The following is a 19,249-nucleotide window of genomic DNA, read 5'->3' as shown; positions in this document are numbered from 1 at the left end:
AATATTAATACATTGTTCATATATATAAATACCCATCTATATATATTTATTTATATTATTAAAATGGCGGGTATTCCATCTTCATTACGTGAATTATTTTATTCCTTTTCTGATGGAAATGGAATGAATAATGAGACATTAGCAGATACCAGTGAACAAGTTTATATATCTCCTTTGGCTCTTCTAAAGATATTAAAACATGGACGGGTAAAAAACATAAATAAATTTAAGATTAAAATAATAAAATATTATAAATACATGGAAATGCAACATTTTGTATGAACATAATACATAAATGTAATATTTATTTATACATTGCACTAACATAATCACATATATATATATATATATATATATATATATATATATATATATATATATATTTATTTATTTATATAATATTTCCTTTTTATATGTTCCTATTATGTATTAATATGATAATATAAATTGTCATACATTATATATATATATATATATGTATGTATGTACAAAATTATGAACAAGTCAGGTAATTTTTTTTTTTTTTTTTTTTTTTTTTTTTTTAATTTAGGCTGGAGTACCTATGGAAGTTATGGGTTTAATGCTAGGTGAAATAGTTGATGAATACACCATAAGAATTGTCGATGTATTTGCTATGCCTCAGTCTGGTAACAGTGTAAGTGTTGAAGCAGTAGATCCAGTTTATCAAACAAATATGTTAGAGGAATTAAAAAAAACAGGCAGGCATGAAATGGTTGTTGGATGGTATCACTCTCATCCTGGTTTTGGTTGTTGGTTATCAGGTACTGATGTAAATACTCAGAAAAGTTTTGAACAATTAAATCCAAGAACAATTGGTGTTGTCGTAGATCCTATACAATCAGTTAAAGGAAAAGTTGTTATTGATTGTTTTCGATTAATTAATCCACATATATTGATGTTAGGACAAGAACCAAGACAAACTACATCAAATATTGGCTATTTGACAAAGCCAACCTTAACAGCTTTAGTTCATGGATTAAATAGAAATTATTATTCAATTGTTATTAATTATAGAAAAAATGAATTAGAAAAAAATATGTTATTAAATTTACATAAAGATATGTGGACCAATCCTTTAAAATTAAATGATTTCAATGAACAAAAAAAAAGTTCAGATGAAACATTAGAAGATATTAAAAAATTGACAGTCTTATATAATAAAAATCTTCGTAATGAAATGAAAAAAACAAGTGAAGAAATACTTTTAGAAAATATTGGAAAAATTGATGCAAAAAAAAGAATACAAAACTCTGTTGAAACGCTCTTAAACGAATCAATTCTCACATGCATAGGTATATTAAATATATAAAAATATATATATGTATGTTTGTGTTTATTATTATAATGTTTCGATACACACACAAAATATATATATATATATATATATATATATATATATATATATATATATATATTATATACATATAATATTTACATTTTTTCTTTTTAGGAACAATGGCAAATACTCTATTTTTTTAAAACAAAATAAATATAATTGTGTAGCCATATCCCCTATTATAATCTATTACACATTTATTTTAATACATACCCAATAATTTTTTTCCCTTTTTTCTTTTTTTTTTTTTTGTAAATGTTATATGTAATAATAAAATCCTGAACAAATACAAAATCAAGTTATTGAAACAAATTAATAAGTAAATATAATATATATATATATATATATATATTTATTTATTTATTTATTATTATTTTTTTTTTATCGTATTTAACCCATTAATTTTTTTTTTTCATTTAATTAAAGAGGAGGAAATATATCATATTCGTATGTCAAGGATTTTTGTTATTAAATTAAATTTCATATTTTACAAAAGTATAAAATATATATACAAACATAATACATTATACTTTTATATTTAATTTTTTTTTTTTTTTTTTTTTTTTTTTAATATCTTAAAATTAAATAAAAAAAAATGTATATGCATTATATTTTTACTATTATATATATATATATATATATATTCATCCTCTTTTTAATCCAAAACAATATATACAGTTTTTATGTTTTGCCTTAATTTATTTTTTTCATTTTGAATTTTATTCTAAAATAATAGACATATAAAAAAATAAATATAAATTTTTATATATAAAAAGATAAACATAAATATATATATATATATATATATATTTATATATCCTTTCAATATTTTTAAATATTAATATGATCTAAATATTATATTTATAACATATCAATTCTTTTAAGATATATATCAATAGGTTAAATATACATATATTTATTTTTGTTTATATTTTATTTTATTTTTTATTTTTTTTTTTGAGTGGCAATGCTTAAAAAAGACCTTTTCTTATTTTTTTTTATCTTCTGTTTTTTTTTACGACAAAAAAGTAAGTTTTTCTTTTTCTTTCATTATATGAGGATTGTTTGTATCTTTTTTAATTTACACATATACATATCCTTTTTTATCCTTTATTTTTATCATTTTATTTTTAGATATATTATGTAGTTATAAAGAATGCTCTTTATTAACAGATGATATTAGAATATTATCATATTGTAAAAATGAATCTAAATGTTTTATCAAAACTTTTAATAATTCAGAATATTCTTCTATTATATGTATATGCAAAAAGTATCTGAACGAATCATTTTTTGCAGGACCTGATTGTTCAATAAGTATATTTCATATTTTATACACATATTTAAAATATCTATATATTTTTATATATGTCTTTACATAAATAAAATTTCTTCAATTTAATATCTTATATATTTATTATTTTATTTTTTTTTTTTTTTCTAATTTTTCAGATGTTCCTTATCATTATAAAACTATGAGTAACAAAATAAGAATATTATTATATATATAAAAAAAAAAAAAAAAAAAATGTATTATTTTTATGAATCTGCATAAATACATGTTCATTCTTATTTATAGAAAATAATGAGGTTCAAAATACCAGCTGGATTGAAGATTTATTCAAATTGAATACATGGAAAAATGAAGAAAATAGAGTTGGAAGGGTATGTGTTAATCCGCAATGTAGTTAAAAATATTATATTGGGATATTCTTCAAAGAAACAAAAAATTTTTTTTTTTTTTTCATAATATACAATACAACATTTATTATATATATATATATATATATATATATATATATATATATAGTCCATAATATATCCTTTAAGCTTTATATTTTATAATATCTGTTTAATTCGAAATTAAAACTTTTTATATTTTTAATTAATATTTGACAAATAAAAAAATAAATACAACATGACATATATATATATATGTCTATATATTTATCAAAACATTAACATAAAATATATTAACAAATATAATGAAAAAAATAAAATAATCAAATGTAATAAAAATCACACACACACACACACATATATATATATATATATATATTTTTTCTTTTTATATTTCTTCGTCTGATATTTGTTCCTTCAAAATTTGCTCATATTCCTGTAACAATTTATTTTTTATATTTCTAGCCACCTTTATATATTCTTCTTGAGCCGGTTTTAATAATATATCTAAGTCTTCATTAATCATTCTATAAATATTTTCCTTATTCTCATGTATTTTCGTCATAGTCTTCTTTTCATATTCATAAAAGTCATCAATTTTTCTTTCCTCTTCTGCAACAGTAGGTATATCTATCTCATTCATTTTATCAACATGTGAAAAATTATTCTCCTTCTTTATTTTATCTGTTATATTTTTTAAGACATTCATTGAATTTAAGATTATCTTGTCAGTACTATTTTTAGGATTTAATAATTCACCATTCGAATGCTTCATATTTACATATTTATCATTTATAGTTTCACCACTTATATATTCATTAGTAATATTGCCCTCATTATTTATTTTATCATTCATATATTTTTCTTTCAATTTTATAAATGATGTATAAAATGTCTTTCTCTTCTTCTCTTCATTTTCTTTTTTTCTTAATAATTGATCATCCTTATTTTTATTCTTCTTCACATTTTTAATTTCATCATATTTATATGTTACATCAAAATATTTTGTATATTCCTCATTCATATGTTTTATATGTATGTAGAAATCAAAAAAATATTTATTTAATAAAACTAACATATCTTTTTGTTCATCACTTTTTATATCATTCATATTGTTTACTATAGAAAATTTTAAAAATTCATTTCCATATTTATTTGCATTCTTTTTATCATAATCATTATTATTGTTATCAATTTTTTTGTTAGAGACAAATGAATTTTTATTAATAATATCATCATTATACAATCTAAATATATCATTATTGGTATTATAGTTTATATAATTAGACATTCTATTTATAACAACCCCATTTGATCTCAGAAATACTTTCTCATTATATACATTATCTATTATATTATCATTATTTTGATTAGAATATATATCCATAATTTCTTTTATAATATCCTCTGCAAATATTTTGTTTATACCATCCAATGATTGTATATATTCTTCTAATGTATTATAAAAAAAAGAAACATGTTTTAATTTAGATTCTTTCTCTAATATTATATTATTTAATACTATGAACATTTTATATTGTTTATTATCATAATTTTTTAAATTTATTACATTTTTATTCGATTCCATTATTTTACTTATATATTTTAATAGATCAAAAAATATATTTTCAAAAGTGTCTTTTATTTCATATTCTACATATGTATAAGAAATATTCATACGTTTCATCCTATAAATACATTCCTCTTTCTTTTTTTGATTTTTACTTAATATATTATCCAAAAAATATATATATGATGAACACTTAAATGGTACCTCTCTCTTATTTTTCATATACATATTATTATTAACTCTTTTGTTATTTCCATCATTTTTTATAAAAGCATTTTGAGGTATAAAATTATATATTATATTTCTAAATAAATAATAAGCACATTTATTCTCAACTTTATATTCTTCTAAATTATATATCTTATTACATATATTCTTATAATTTTTCATTTCACTATAATTTAATATTTTTTTCTTTCTATAACCATAAAACATTTCTTTTATGAAACTTAATGGAACTTTATTATAAAATATATTCTTAAAAAAATTATCAACATTTTTATAATTATTCTTTATCAAACTATCTTCATTATTTATATAAGAATCGTTATCAATATTATCCATATTTATATTATTATCAATTGTATATATTTTCAATATTTTATCATCTTGTATAAAATATCGAACTACATGATTAAACAAATTACCATCCTTTTCAATACTTATCCATTTTATCGTCTTATTATTTCTTCCTAAAATTATATGACAAAATAATATTATAAAAATAACAACGTTAAAGGATACTCTACATAAATATTTTCTCATCCTTCAAATAGAATAAATCAAGTGTTTACACACATAAATATATATTTCAACAATCTTTTTTTTTTTTTTTTTTTTTTTATATGTAAATATATCCACAAGGAAATTATATTAATATTATAACCACTAGTAACCAATTTCAATATGCACACAAATTTGAAAACGATTATAAATTAATTGTAATATATATTTCAAAAATGTAACCAAATAAATAAATATATATATATGGCTATATTATAAAACGATATAACAAATGATATAATATTATTATTACATATATGTAAAAATCAAAACTTAAATCATATTAAATAAAAATTATAGAAACATATAAAGTTTGGAATATTAAAAAAGAAAAGAAAAAAAAAAAAAAAACATAGTATATTATATATATATATATATATTTTTTCCTATTTATATATTAACTATCACATTTCTGAAACAAGTACACAAATTATAAAACTACATTCAATATGATATACAGTATAATTATAAGACAACTAATATTTATATTGAGTATATTATCTTTCTTTAACTAAAGTATAATTATATAAAAAAAAATATATATTATATATATTCAGTTAGCTAAAAAGGTAAAAAAAAAAAAAAATATAACAATTTTTACATGAACAAGGTTACGTTATAATATGCATATGCAGGTTTTTTTTTTTTTTTTTTTTTTTTTTTCCTTAAAGGTAGCTATATAGCTATATTAATACAACATGAATAAAATAATATCAAAAAAAAAGACAATCCTGTTAATATACATATAGTAATTCTATGTAAAAAAAAAAAATAAAAAAAACAACAACAACATAGAATATATATATCCATTTTTATACAATAAAACATTAACTTATAAATTAAAATTTTATAATTTGGTACCTTAAAATACACAACTGGTGTGTACATATAAAATAAATATAATAATATATAGGTGATATTATTATATAAATGAGTACTACAAAATCATTAAATAAATAAATATATATATATTATTATATTTTAATAATATTGTCCGTTATTCATAAATAACCAATTCACATAATTTTTTATTTGTAACCTTTATAAACCACATACAAAAGAAAACATAAGTTAAAATTTTTCTTTTTCTTTTTTTATATTCTAATCTACAAATTTTATTTAACAAAATATAAAAAAGTCTTTTCATAAAATCATATCAATGAAAAAATGAATATATAAAGAAAAATAAATCAATATATATATATATATATATATATATATATATATATCTTCATATACATATAAGAAACATGTGGAAAAAATATATAAACAACATAAATTAAAAATAAAAGACAAAGATTAGGAACGAAAAAAATACACAAAAAAAATCATAAAGATATATACATAATATATAATAATGCATATTAATACATAAGCAAATAAACAACACTTTATAAATCAATATGGTGAATTAAAAAACATTCTTAAAATCTTATTAACTTATTAAAATATGCTTAAGAGTAAAATAAATCTTTTCCATTTTAATTAAAAGTTAATAATATAAGAAATAATCTGTGAACATATATATATATATATTTATTTATAATATTTTAGTATAAAAAATATGGAGATATTTATATAGTCTTATTTTTTTTATTTTCATTTGATTTTTCAAAATCATCAAATTCTGATATAATTTTTTTGTCTGAAGGATTAGGATTATTCAATTCTTTTTTCATTTTTTTTTCCATTTTTTTCAATTTTTTGTATTCTTTATTAATTTTGTTTATCTCTTTTTTAATTTTGTTCTTATTCAAGGATTTCTTATTTGATACTTCTGTTAAACTTATTAGAGACGTTTTACGACGATTAGAGTTTCTTTTTTCATCAGATTTACTTTTATTTAATGGTGTTTTTCCTTTCTTATTTGTAACCTTATTAGATGTTGTATTCAATTTATTAATACTTTCTTTTTCTTTAATGCGTAAATTTCCAGTAGGTTTTGATATTTCCTTTATAGCATCTTCTAGAATATTTACTGTTCCATTTTTAACTTCGTTTACTCCATTTTGTGCGTACTCTTTTACTTTATTAACACCTTTATCTACTTCATTTTTTACTTTATTTATAGCATCCTTTGAACCCTCTTTAATTTTATCTTTACCATTTTGTATACCCTCTTTTACTATATTTATACTATTTTCTGCTCCATCTTTTACTTTATTTATACCATTTTTTGTTCCTTCTTTTACTTTATTTATACCATTTTTTGTTCCTTCTTTTACTTTATTTATACCATTATGTGCTCCATTCTTTACTTTATTGATACCATTTTTTGTTCCTTCTTTTACTTTATTTATACTATTCTGTGCTCCATTCTTTACTTTATTGATACCATTTTTTGTTCCTTCTTTTACTTTATTCATACTCTTTTTTGTTTCCTTTTTTACTTTATTTATACCATTTTTTGTTCCCTTTTTTACTTTATTTATACTATTCTCTGCTCCATTCTTTACTTTATTGATACTCTTTTTTGTTCCCTTTTTTACTTTATTCAATCCAACTTGGACATTTTCTTTAACTTTGTCATTACCTTTTTTAACTACCTTTTTAGCTTTTTTAGTCAAAATCTTTCCTTTTTCTTTTGTATTTTGAACACCTTTCTTTACATCCTTTTTTGTATCTTTTATTATTTTTTTCCCTTTATTAATTCCTTTTTTAATATCCTTCTTTGTTTTATTAATAATATTTTTACTATTATTAAGACCCTTGCTTAATTTACCCAAGAACTTGTTTGATTTGTCTGCTATTTTTTTTTTATTAAAGTTTTTTTTTAAGGCACTTGAAATACTATTTGTTGCTTTATCTATTAAGTGATTAGTACTGCTTTTAGCTAAATCACTTAAAGCATTTTTTAAACTGTAATTTGAATAGTTATCTTTCCCTTTATAATGTAAATTTTCGTAATTGTTATCATAGTCCTCTTCATCAAATTCTTCATTAATGTCTTCATCGCTCTCTTCATCGAATTCTTCATTACTCTCCTCATCGAATTCTTCATCACTCTCCTCATCATCCTCTTCATCACTCTCCTCATCAAATTCTTCATCACTCTCCTCATCATCCTCTTCATCACTCTCCTCATCGAATTCTTCATCACTCTCCTCATCATCCTCTTCATCACTCTCCTCATCATCCTCTTCATCACTCTCCTCATCAAATTCTTCATCACTCTCCTCATCATCCTCTTCATCACCCTCCTCGTCACTCTCCTCATCATACTCTTCATCACTCTCCTCATCATCCTCTTCATCACTCTCCTCGTCACTCTCCTCATCATCCTCTTCATCACTCTCCTCATCATCCTCTTCATCACTCTCCTCATCATCCTCTTCATCATTCTCCTCATCATACTTTTCATTACTCTCCTCATCATACTCTTCATTACTCTCCTCATCATCTTCTTCTTCACTGTCAATATCATAACCGTAGTCATAATCCTCTGTCATTTCGTCATTTTTTATCTCCTGTGTTAATTGACTAAAAGATTCTGTGTTTTCTAAATAAGATTCGTTCTTTCTTAAAGATGATACATTTAATGAATCCATTTCATTGTTATTCATTTCATAATTCTTTGCATCCTCTACATCATCTTCTTCATCATTACTATTAACAAGCTTATTTCTATTTTGTAGATTTAAATTATTTAAAAATATATCACTATTTTTATTTTCTTCGTATTCTTCATCTTTGTCTTCCTCTTGGTTCATATTAATATTATCTCTTACTACATCATCCTGTGAAATATTCAAATCATCATTTAAAAATAGTTCATTTGGAGTTATCAAATTTAAAAAGGATTTACATTTAGTTAGCTCATCATCAACATTATCATCAATGTTCTTACTTAACAATTCTTTTGATAATGATTTATGAATATTAATATTAACTTTTTTAGATGCTTTGTTCTTTCTCACTTTATTTATAAAAAAAGAATCTATATTATCATTAGACTCTTCAAATAAATTATAACAATAAAATAATTGCTCTACTGAATTCACAAATAATTTATCATTATAATTTTCTTTTATGTCCTCTGTGTCATTCAACAATTCTAATGCCTTTTTCTTTTCCAAAAAAGCTTTATTTAAATGTTGTAACCATTCATAAAGATATATATTTTTATCACGTGGACTATTCACTAAGATATCTTTATTATTATTATTATTATTAATATATGTATTTAAATTATTTTTTGCTTCCATTAATTTATATTTTAGGGAGGGTGATATATTTAATTGATCATTTCGTGTGTTTAAAAAGTTTATAATTTCATCTATAGTATCAACATATTCTGAAGTACTAATGTTATGAAAATTATTATTTTTCAATTCTAAATTAGAAACGATAGGATCGGTAGACCCAAGAGTGTTATCTAATTTCTTGTATTCACTATCTAGTATTGATTCAGTATCTGTTACATCTTCATTTTTTGGTAAAAAGGATAGATAATCAAGTGTCTTATCTAATCCTTTAAATAGTTCGCTTCTACTGTTTTCATTTAATTTTTCCAAATTAAAATTAAATGTATATCTCATATAACAATAGGTTGTTGAACCATTTTCTGAATCTCTTTGATAAACTTTACGTAACATATGAATATCATTCTCTACAGATTCTTCTGACGAAATTACTTTCATATTATTTTGTTCTTCATCTACCTGATCACTAGCATCATTATTGTTTTGATCATTATTATTTTCATCATTTAATGATGTTTCATTGTTTTCATCATTATTATTTTCATCATTTACTGATGTTTCATTGTTTTCATCATCATTATTGTCGTCACCTAATGTTTCTAAAGTTATAGCATCGTCTTTTGTACTAATAGATTTCAATTTATCAAGTTCTTTTACAATTATAGCTCTCTCAAGTACATTCTCCTTAATTCTTTCAAAATTCTTAATTTTAATCTTTCTACCATCTTGCATAATAACTTTCTCTTTTTTTAAATGATCATCTGATAATAATACATCTTTATCGATTAATTCTATTTTCAAATTAATTTTTTTTTTTTCGTTAATTCCTTCACAAGAAAGCACACGAAAAAAAAGACACACAAAAGGGAAAAAGGAAATTAATCTATTTAATTTCATTGTTGTTATATTAATATGGAAATGTATATATATATATATATATATATATATAGTCAAATTATTAAATATATGTATATTTTAATATTATATGTTTTATGTTATAGGTTTATAAAAAAAAAAAATAATGCCTATACTTTTAAAACAAAGAGAAAGATTCTTTTCGACACCATGAATAAATTTAAAAAAAAAAAAAAAAAAAAATATGTATACAAATGTTTATATATATTTATTTATTTATTTATTTTTTTTTTATTTATTTTTAAATAAATAATTCAATTTAATAAATTCTACAAAAAAATAAAATAATAAAACAAATTTATATGATTTCCATTTTTTCACATGAACAACCATCGAATACAAGAATATTTCTATAATGTAGCTAAAATTATATTGAAATATTTTAGCTGGCACCACCTTTTTTACATGACCTGTTCATAAAAAATTAATTACATTATTATTTTTTTATTATATAATTAATGAAACATGGCTACTATTCTACTATTTCTCAATTCTTAAAGGGCAAAAGAAAAAAAAAAAAAAAATTAAATAAATTGTAAAAAAATATATGAACGGTACATACGTTTTTTTTTATTTTTTTTTTTTTCTCAAAGTATAATTATGTCTAAAAAAAAAAAATATAGCTTTTCTAACAATAAATTTTATTTTTTTTTTTTCTTTTAATGAAATATATCTATAGATTAATATTATAATATTTCCATATCTAATTTACACATATCTTATAATATGTCTATTACATTACTAATCATAATTAAAAACGTGATATTTATGTTTATGTTCATTAACTAAACAATGTACATGGCTTTATAAATATATATATATATATATATATATATATATATATAATTCCACTTTTATGACATGTTAAGGAAATTAGGAATCCTTTTAAATTTTAAAGTCCATATAGAAAAAATGAACTATATAATATTGGATATTTACAAATCTATTACATTACTTAAAATAATAACGACATTTATTACTATTATTATTATTAAATATATATGTTGTTTATTTTATTTTTTTTTTTTTTTGTGAAAAATAAAATTATTCATATTATTATATAAACTACGAATACTCAAGTATTAAAAATGAAAATTAAAAAACACATGGTATTTATGTAATGAAATACAATACAATACGATACACGTTAAACGTAAAGGGAAAATAGACATATATATAATAAAACAAAAATAAACACAGACAAATATATATATATATATATATATTTATTTATTTATTCATATTTTTTTAACATTTGTTCGGCAAGCTCCTTGATAACATTTCCTTTATCCTTCTCCACTGATCCAAATGCCTTGTTTTTACTTCCTCCTGAATGCCCGAGCACAGATTTCATAATTTCCTTCATAAATAAATCGGCTTGCACATTTTTAGTTTTCAAGGCATCCTTGACCTCCAAAACACAATAAGTATTATTTTCATCAATAATAATAAAGAAATAACTCAAATTTTTATTATTTTTGGAATATGATTGAACAATCTTTTCCAAAACCTTTTGATTCCCCTTTATTTCATCAAAGAATTTGATATCTAATAGGGTGTTATTTTTGTCTTGTAATGCATAGTCCTTTCCTATATTAGTTGCTTTATTGAACAATTCCTTTTGCATATTTTTCGTTTTTTCAACAATAGTTTTTTCAATTTGTTCTAACTCTTGTAAAATATGATGTTTTTTAATATATGGTAAGAATTTATTTTCTTTTAATGTTCTCTTATAGTTTTGTACATCTGTTAATTTATTTTCATTTGGTTCTTGAAGAACATGTTTATATTTATCATATAAGTCATTAAAGGTTTTTTCAATTTCATCAGCCTTTTTATTCGTAACAGCAGTAATTCTATAGATTCCCTTTCCAATACTTTCTTCAGATGTAATAATAAATTTTTTTATTAATTTTGTATTTCCAATATGTGTACCACCACATAATTCAATTGAATGTAGATATGTATAATCCATATCCATATTGTTTAATATATTATTCACATCTTTATTAATAAAAACAACATTAACTTTATCGGCATAATCTTCTTCAAAAATTGCTCTGATTCCTTTAATTTTTTTGCTTTCTTCTAAATCCATCGTTTTGACCGTAACATTTAATTCTTCGTTAATTAATTTGTTAATTTCGTTTTCTATTTTGGTAATAGCATCTATGTTAATATTTTCGATAAATGAAAAATCGAAACGTAGTTTTTCATCATCTACTAAGGAACCTTTTTGTTCACAAGTAAAAATAGAAAATCCCTTTTCTTCCTTGTTACCATCATTATTATCATCATTATTATTATTATCATTGTTACCATCGGTGTTATTATCAGTCATTTCATGCTTCTCATTATTTCCTTCACAATTTTTAGATGATTTTGCATTGTTTGTATACTTTTCAGTTAATACTTTTCTCAACATGAAATTAAGCATATGTGTTGCAGTATGGTTACATGCAACCAATTTTCTTCTATCAAAATCTACAACAGTTTGAACCTTATCATTTTTGCTTACATATCCTTTGAGAAATATACCTATATGTAATACATATTCATTAATTTTTTGAACATTTAAAACTTGAAATATCATATTGTCATTTTGGATAATACCAGTATCGTATATTTGTCCTCCATTTTCATAATAAAAATTAGTTTCTTTTAATATGAGTGCATATTTTTTGTTTTTTTCATCAACTGTTTGTTGTTCTTCACAATCTTGTTTGTCATTATTAGATGGTAAAGTAAAGTTATCTAAGAAATTATTTCCATCATAAATAACTTGAAGATATGTTTCAAATTTTATATTTTTATTGTCACCATCATTTGTACAATTATTATTCCAGTCATATTTGAAATGATCAAGTGTTGGTTTAATATTATGAACATTTTTTAATTCATGTGATTTTTCTACAGGAATATCAAAGAATTTGTTTAATTTAAAATTATTGGTATCAGATACAAGTTGATGTTTTTTAAATAAATCATTAAATTCTTGAAGATTCAAATTGAATGATTTTTCTTCACACATGATTTGTATTAAATCTATTGGGAATCCAAAAGAGGTATATAAATCGAATGCATCTTTTCCACTGAATATATTATTTTTTGTATTTTTCTTAATAATTTTATGAAATTGTTCTACCCCTTTTTCTAATGTTTTATTAAATACCATTTCTTCTTGTTTAATAGTATTTTTAATAAAATTGATTTTTTCAACATTTTGTAAATCTTTAAATGTATTACCTAAAATAAAAGAAACTGAATCGACTAGTTTATAAAACCACAAAACATTACTTTTAATATTAAAAACTTGTTTTCCAAATCTGATAGCTCTTCTAATTATTCTTCTTATAACATAATTTCTGCCTTCATTACTTGGTAAGCATCCATCACTAATAGCTATTGTAACACATCTGATATGATCACTAATAACTCTATAAGCCGTATCAATTTTATCAAGATCTTGTTCATTAATTTTGCCTTGATAATTAGGTAAATATGGAAATAATTCTTTAATTTGTTTAAATATAGGTTGAAAAAGATCAGTATCATAATTACTATCTACATTTTGTAAAATTGAAGTAATACGTTCTAAACCCATACCTGTATCGATACAAGGAAATGGTAACTTATTCATATTTTTATTTTCATCTTTATTATATTGCATAAAAACAATATTCCATATTTCAAGTACACTGGGATCATCTTTATTAACTAATCTAGATGCATCTCTATTACCTATACGATCATAATGTATTTCTGAACATGGCCCACAAGGTCCTGTTTCTGCCATTTCCCAAAAATTCTCTTTTAATCCAAATGGTAATATACGATCTTCACTAATATATTTCATCCATATTTTTTTTGTTTCATAATCTGCTGGACAACTAGATAAATTTTCATCTCCACCAAAATATGTAACATATAATCTATCAGGATCTATTTTATAAACATTAATTAATAAATCCCATGCAAATGATATACTTTCTTCTTTAAAATAATCACCAAAACTCCAATTTCCTAACATCTCAAAAAATGTATGATGATATACATCTTTTCCTACATCATCCAAATCATTATGTTTTCCACCTGCTCTTATACATTTTTGTGTATCTACTGCTCTTTTTAATTTTCCTAAATCACTATTCTTATCAGCATTACCTAAAAATATCTTCTTAAATTGATTCATACCTGCATTGGTAAATAATAATGTATTATCATTATATGGAACAACAGAAGAACTTTCAATAATAGTATGATTTTTTTTAGAAAAATAATTAATAAAATTATTTCTCACTTCTTCTGAACTCATATATTTTTTTTTATTTTTTTCTTCTTCATGGTTTGATGAACATAATGTATTTTTAACATTATCATTTTTATCTTCCTTTGTCTTATTCCAATTATTTGTATTATTTACTTTATCATTCATATCCATATTAACACAACAATAATAACTACTACTACTAATACTATTACTATTTATATTATTGTCAGTGTTACCTTTAACGTTTGTTCTAGTGTTACAACTTTTATTGTACTCTTTCTTCAAATTATCCAAGTTGATATTTTTATCCTTTCCTAAATGGACACTAAAACAAAAGTTATCTTTTTTTTTATTTTTTATAAATAGTTGTTTAAGATCAAAGTTTTTTAAAAAATAATTAGATTTATGAAAATTATGTGAATTACAATATATATATGTGTTAATACATTTATTTGATTTCTGTAAATATTTATAAAAATAACTCTTATTATTAATTTTATTTAACTTGATAAAAATATCTTTTCCTTTTATACTGTTTAAATACATAAACTTATTATAATTATAATAATATTCCCTTTTTTTTTTATTTTTTTCCTTTTTATACTCTTTTTTTATATTCTTATATAAATCTAACAAGACATAATTATTTTCTTGATCTTTTAATATTTTATTATTATGTAAAGTTAAAATATTTTGATAGGAATAAAAAGAAAAAAATGGTTCACCACATTCTCTTTTTTTAAAAAAATAATAATAATAATAATTACTATAATTACTATTATTACTATTATTACTATTAATATTGATATTGCTTTTTTTTTTTATTTTATTTATTATTTTTTTTTTTTTATCTTTATTAATAAATAAATTTATTCTTCCCCTTTTATTAGAATACAAAGGAAACGAATCAAACGTATTTCTCTTTCCTTTTAATAAATACTTTGCAGAATTATAAAAAAAAAATATATCTTTCTTCTTTTCTTCTTCAAACGGCCTTCTTAATATAATCTTACAACTTCCTAATATAACGCTTTCTTTAATATTGAAATATAAACAAAAATAAAGGAAAATCCAAAAGAAAAGGACATAAACAATCATATATTTATTAAAAAAAAAAGTATTTCAATGAAAAACAAAAAAAATATATATATCATATATATATAATAATATATTATAACAATTTATTATATGTTCATAATAATATTATAAAAATAAACACGTATAATTTTTTATACAACTCAATCATTCTTTAAAAATTATAACATATATATAAAAAAATAAAAAAAATATATAATATATATAATATATATATATTTATTTATTTATTCAAATAAGAAAAAAAGAAATAATAATAAAACAGATACTATTTATTTATCATTAAAATATCTTATATTTGTATACATATTCATTATGTGGAATTAAAAAAAAAATATAACCTATATAAAAAAAAAAATATATATAATCTTACATATATATTAATATAAATATGTAGAATAGGTATAATTTATAACTTTTTTTTTTTTTTTTTTTTTTTTTTTTTTTTTTTTTTAGATTTATTATTTTGTAAAAATTTTATATTATATAAATAATTAATTTATTAATTTATGCATTCCTTATTTTTTAAAAATTAATTATATATATATAATATAATATTATTTACTTTTGTTATGTTTCTTTTTAATATTTATGACCTATGAAACATGAAGAAATCATGACCCTATAAAAAAAAATATAACATATATTATATATTATACATATATATATATATATATATATATATATATATATATATAATTTATATAGAAAATTTTAAAGAGAAGTCATTTATTAATATATATATATACATATATTTTTTTATTTATTTATTTTAATTTATCACATATTTTTGATTTTATTTCCACTTTTAAAGATGCCAAAATCAAAAAGAAATGTTAAGATTTCCTTGACCAAAGTCAAGAAGAAAGTCAATAAAAAGGAAATGAAAGACTTGAAATTATTAGAAATAAAAAAAATGATTCAAATACCAAATGTTTATGTATATGTATTAGATATTAGAACTTATTCAAACAATAATCTGAAAGTAGCCATAGAGCATTTTAAGCCAAACGGAAAGTAAAAAAAAAAAAATAAAAAAATAAAAAAAATAACATATATATGATATATATATATATATATATATATATATGTGATAATATCATGGCCTCATTATTTTGTTTTACTCCCTTCATTTTTAGATTTTTTATTGGAAAGAATAAATTAATGAAATTGGCACTTGGCATCAATGAAAATAATGAAATCAAACCAAACATGAGCAAAATATCGGAGGTAACATTCTTTGGAAATATCAAATATATATATATATATATATATATATATATATATATATATATATTTTAAATTTACACATATATTTTTTTTTTTTATTTCCCTTTTTTGTAGCTACTTGTTGGGAACCGAATCCTTTTAATCACCAAGGATAGCCCATTAAACGTTTTGAAATTTTTTAATGAATTTCAACCAGAAGAATATATAAAACATGGAAATATATCACCACAAGATATAACATTAAAATGTGGTGATGTTTTAAATGTTCCAGTTTCTATGCAAAAAGATTTACAAAAAAGGAAATTAAATTTTGATATTATTGATCAGAAAATTATTTTAAAAGAAAACAAAATTCTAGCTGAAAAAGATAAACTTATAAGTCTAGAGAATTCCAAAATATTAAGAATGTTAAATATGAAAATTGCATTTTTTGACATTACTGTTTTGGGTTATTGGTATCTAGACAAATTCGTTTCATTAATGAATTAAAACAATTAAAATTTTTTTTTTTTAATTTATTCATTCATTAATAATATATATTATATATTATATATTATATTTTTATTTCTTATTTTTTAATTTTTATGTAATTTTATTATTTTTTTTTTTTTTTTTTAATTAAAATTATATTTTGTTAATAATTAAGATAAATATATATATACATATAAAACCAACACGATAAATAAATAAATATATATATATATATATATATTTTTTCTTTTTTTTTATAAAAATGAAGTACCAAATGTTTATTTTTTAAAAACATTTCTATTGACAAGAGAAAAAGAAAACAAAATTAAAACAAAATAAATCATAAAAAAATAAAATAAGAAGAAAGACAACAACAACAAAAAAATACAATAAAATTAATAATAATAATATATCATATAATAAGGAAATATAAATATATTATAAAATATAAGAACCTTCTTAAGTATAATAATGACCTAATATATATATATATATATATATATATATACTATTATATGGTAATATATTATTATTTTTTAATTCCTTTATATTATTTTATATATATATATTTTTCCTTTCTATGTCTCTATAGTTTAGAATACTATAATATTTTCCATGTGAAGTTGATCCTTCAATATTGATTTCACTGTAGTTGTCATAGGTGGTGGTCCGCATAATAAGATTAGAGTATCTTTACTTTTAACTTCAATATTTAATTTTTCATATTTCAAAACATATTTTCTTAATAATTCCTCATTTATAAATCCAATGTTTTCAAAATTTTCCACTTGATTGGTATCCAAACATTTGTCTACACTGTAAACCCTCTTGAAATTTTCGAACCTGTTGTCATAATCATCAAAAACTGTAAAATTGAAAAAAATTAAAAGAAAAATTGTACATATATAAACATATATACATATATATATATATATATATATATATATATATATACATATATTTTTTTTTTTTTTTTTTTTTTTTTTTTTTTTTTTTTTTTTTTTTTATTACTCGATTTTAACAATATTTCATTTTCATTTCTATTAGCATAAATAAATGTGATATAAAGAGGCTCGCTCGGAGGTTCCTTTTCTTTAGTTAATAATAAATGATTTATTAAACGAAAGAAAGGTGTCATACCTGTACCTCCTGCAATCATAACAATATGTTTTTTAATTTTAACAGATTTAGAAAGATGTAAGAGTTCATTGTTTCCTTTATATTCTAATAATCCAAATGGTCCATTTATATCTATTTCATCATTGTTATTTAATTTATTTAATTGAATACTCATTTTACCTCCATCTATATATTCATCATCTGGATAATAAACACGAATAATAAAATGAACATGTTTTTGTTTTTTATCAATATAAACAGGAGTATAACTTCTACTTATTTGTTTCAAATTTTTTTCTTTATCCTCATTATTATTCCATTTTCCTTTTACTTTTCCTTCAATATTGCATGCATTAAATTTTATATGTTTACAAATACCTAATCCTAAATGTTCATATTCATTAGGATAACTAAATATAAAAATCTTAACAGTAGGTGATAATTTTATTATCTTATATAATTTTAAACTTTGATTTTTTCCATTCAAAAAAGGCTTCTCACTACTTTTTTCTTTATCATCTAATTCTTCATATTCATGTTTATTAGAATATAAATGC

At 20.3% G+C, this 19,249-nt stretch overlaps 7 protein-coding genes across 7 annotated transcripts in view; 3 read left to right on the top strand and 4 right to left on the bottom strand.

Annotated features, from left to right (window-relative positions):
* Positions 1–63: 63 nt before the first annotated feature.
* PADL01_1367000 (26S proteasome regulatory subunit RPN11, putative) lies at positions 64–1,500 on the top strand (the record flags this gene model as incomplete). The annotated part of the gene is made up of 3 exons (XM_028684249.1): positions 64–207; positions 551–1,313; positions 1,472–1,500. The coding sequence occupies 3 exons, from the start codon at positions 64–66 to the stop codon at positions 1,498–1,500; spliced, it is 936 nt and encodes a 311-aa protein (XP_028540345.1).
* Positions 1,501–2,324: 824 nt separating this feature from the next.
* On the top strand, positions 2,325–3,049 carry PADL01_1366900 (conserved Plasmodium protein, unknown function; the record flags this gene model as incomplete). Its single annotated transcript, XM_028684247.1, has 4 exons — positions 2,325–2,385; positions 2,492–2,674; positions 2,810–2,836; positions 2,937–3,049. 4 exons carry the CDS (start codon positions 2,325–2,327, stop codon positions 3,047–3,049), a joined length of 384 nt encoding a protein of 127 aa, XP_028540344.1.
* Positions 3,050–3,425: 376 nt separating this feature from the next.
* PADL01_1366800 (conserved Plasmodium protein, unknown function) lies at positions 3,426–5,372 on the bottom strand (the record flags this gene model as incomplete). The annotated part of the gene is made up of 1 exon (XM_028684246.1): positions 3,426–5,372. One exon carries the CDS (start codon positions 5,370–5,372, stop codon positions 3,426–3,428), a length of 1,947 nt encoding a protein of 648 aa, XP_028540343.1.
* A 1,592-nt stretch (positions 5,373–6,964) lies between these two features.
* Positions 6,965–10,489, bottom strand: PADL01_1366700 (secreted ookinete protein, putative; the record flags this gene model as incomplete). Its single annotated transcript, XM_028684245.1, has 1 exon — positions 6,965–10,489. The coding sequence occupies one exon, from the start codon at positions 10,487–10,489 to the stop codon at positions 6,965–6,967; it is 3,525 nt and encodes a 1,174-aa protein (XP_028540342.1).
* Positions 10,490–11,741: 1,252 nt separating this feature from the next.
* On the bottom strand, positions 11,742–15,875 carry PADL01_1366600 (alanine--tRNA ligase; the record flags this gene model as incomplete). The annotated part of the gene is made up of 1 exon (XM_028684244.1): positions 11,742–15,875. The coding sequence occupies one exon, from the start codon at positions 15,873–15,875 to the stop codon at positions 11,742–11,744; it is 4,134 nt and encodes a 1,377-aa protein (XP_028540341.1).
* An 811-nt stretch (positions 15,876–16,686) lies between these two features.
* Positions 16,687–17,591, top strand: PADL01_1366500 (ribosome biogenesis protein MRT4, putative; the record flags this gene model as incomplete). The annotated part of the gene is made up of 3 exons (XM_028684243.1): positions 16,687–16,889; positions 17,012–17,102; positions 17,217–17,591. The coding sequence occupies 3 exons, from the start codon at positions 16,687–16,689 to the stop codon at positions 17,589–17,591; spliced, it is 669 nt and encodes a 222-aa protein (XP_028540340.1).
* Positions 17,592–18,166: 575 nt separating this feature from the next.
* Positions 18,167–19,249, bottom strand: part of PADL01_1366400 (NADH-cytochrome b5 reductase, putative) — a gene marked incomplete at both ends in the record, with an annotated part of 1,235 nt that continues 152 nt past the window's right edge. Inside the window, 2 exons of the mRNA XM_028684242.1 lie at positions 18,167–18,438; positions 18,585–19,249. The exon at positions 18,585–19,249 is cut by the window's right edge and continues 152 nt beyond it. Of these exons, the coding sequence (XP_028540339.1) occupies positions 18,167–18,438; positions 18,585–19,249 (937 nt within the window). The remainder of the gene's footprint in view (positions 18,439–18,584) is intronic.

The sequence above is a fragment of the Plasmodium sp. gorilla clade G2 genome, assembly GCF_900097015.1.
Source record: "Plasmodium sp. gorilla clade G2 genome assembly, chromosome: 13".
Taxonomy (NCBI): Eukaryota; Apicomplexa; class Aconoidasida; order Haemosporida; family Plasmodiidae; genus Plasmodium; species Plasmodium adleri (nom. inval.).
This window is presented reverse-complemented; position numbering and strand designations above follow the sequence as displayed.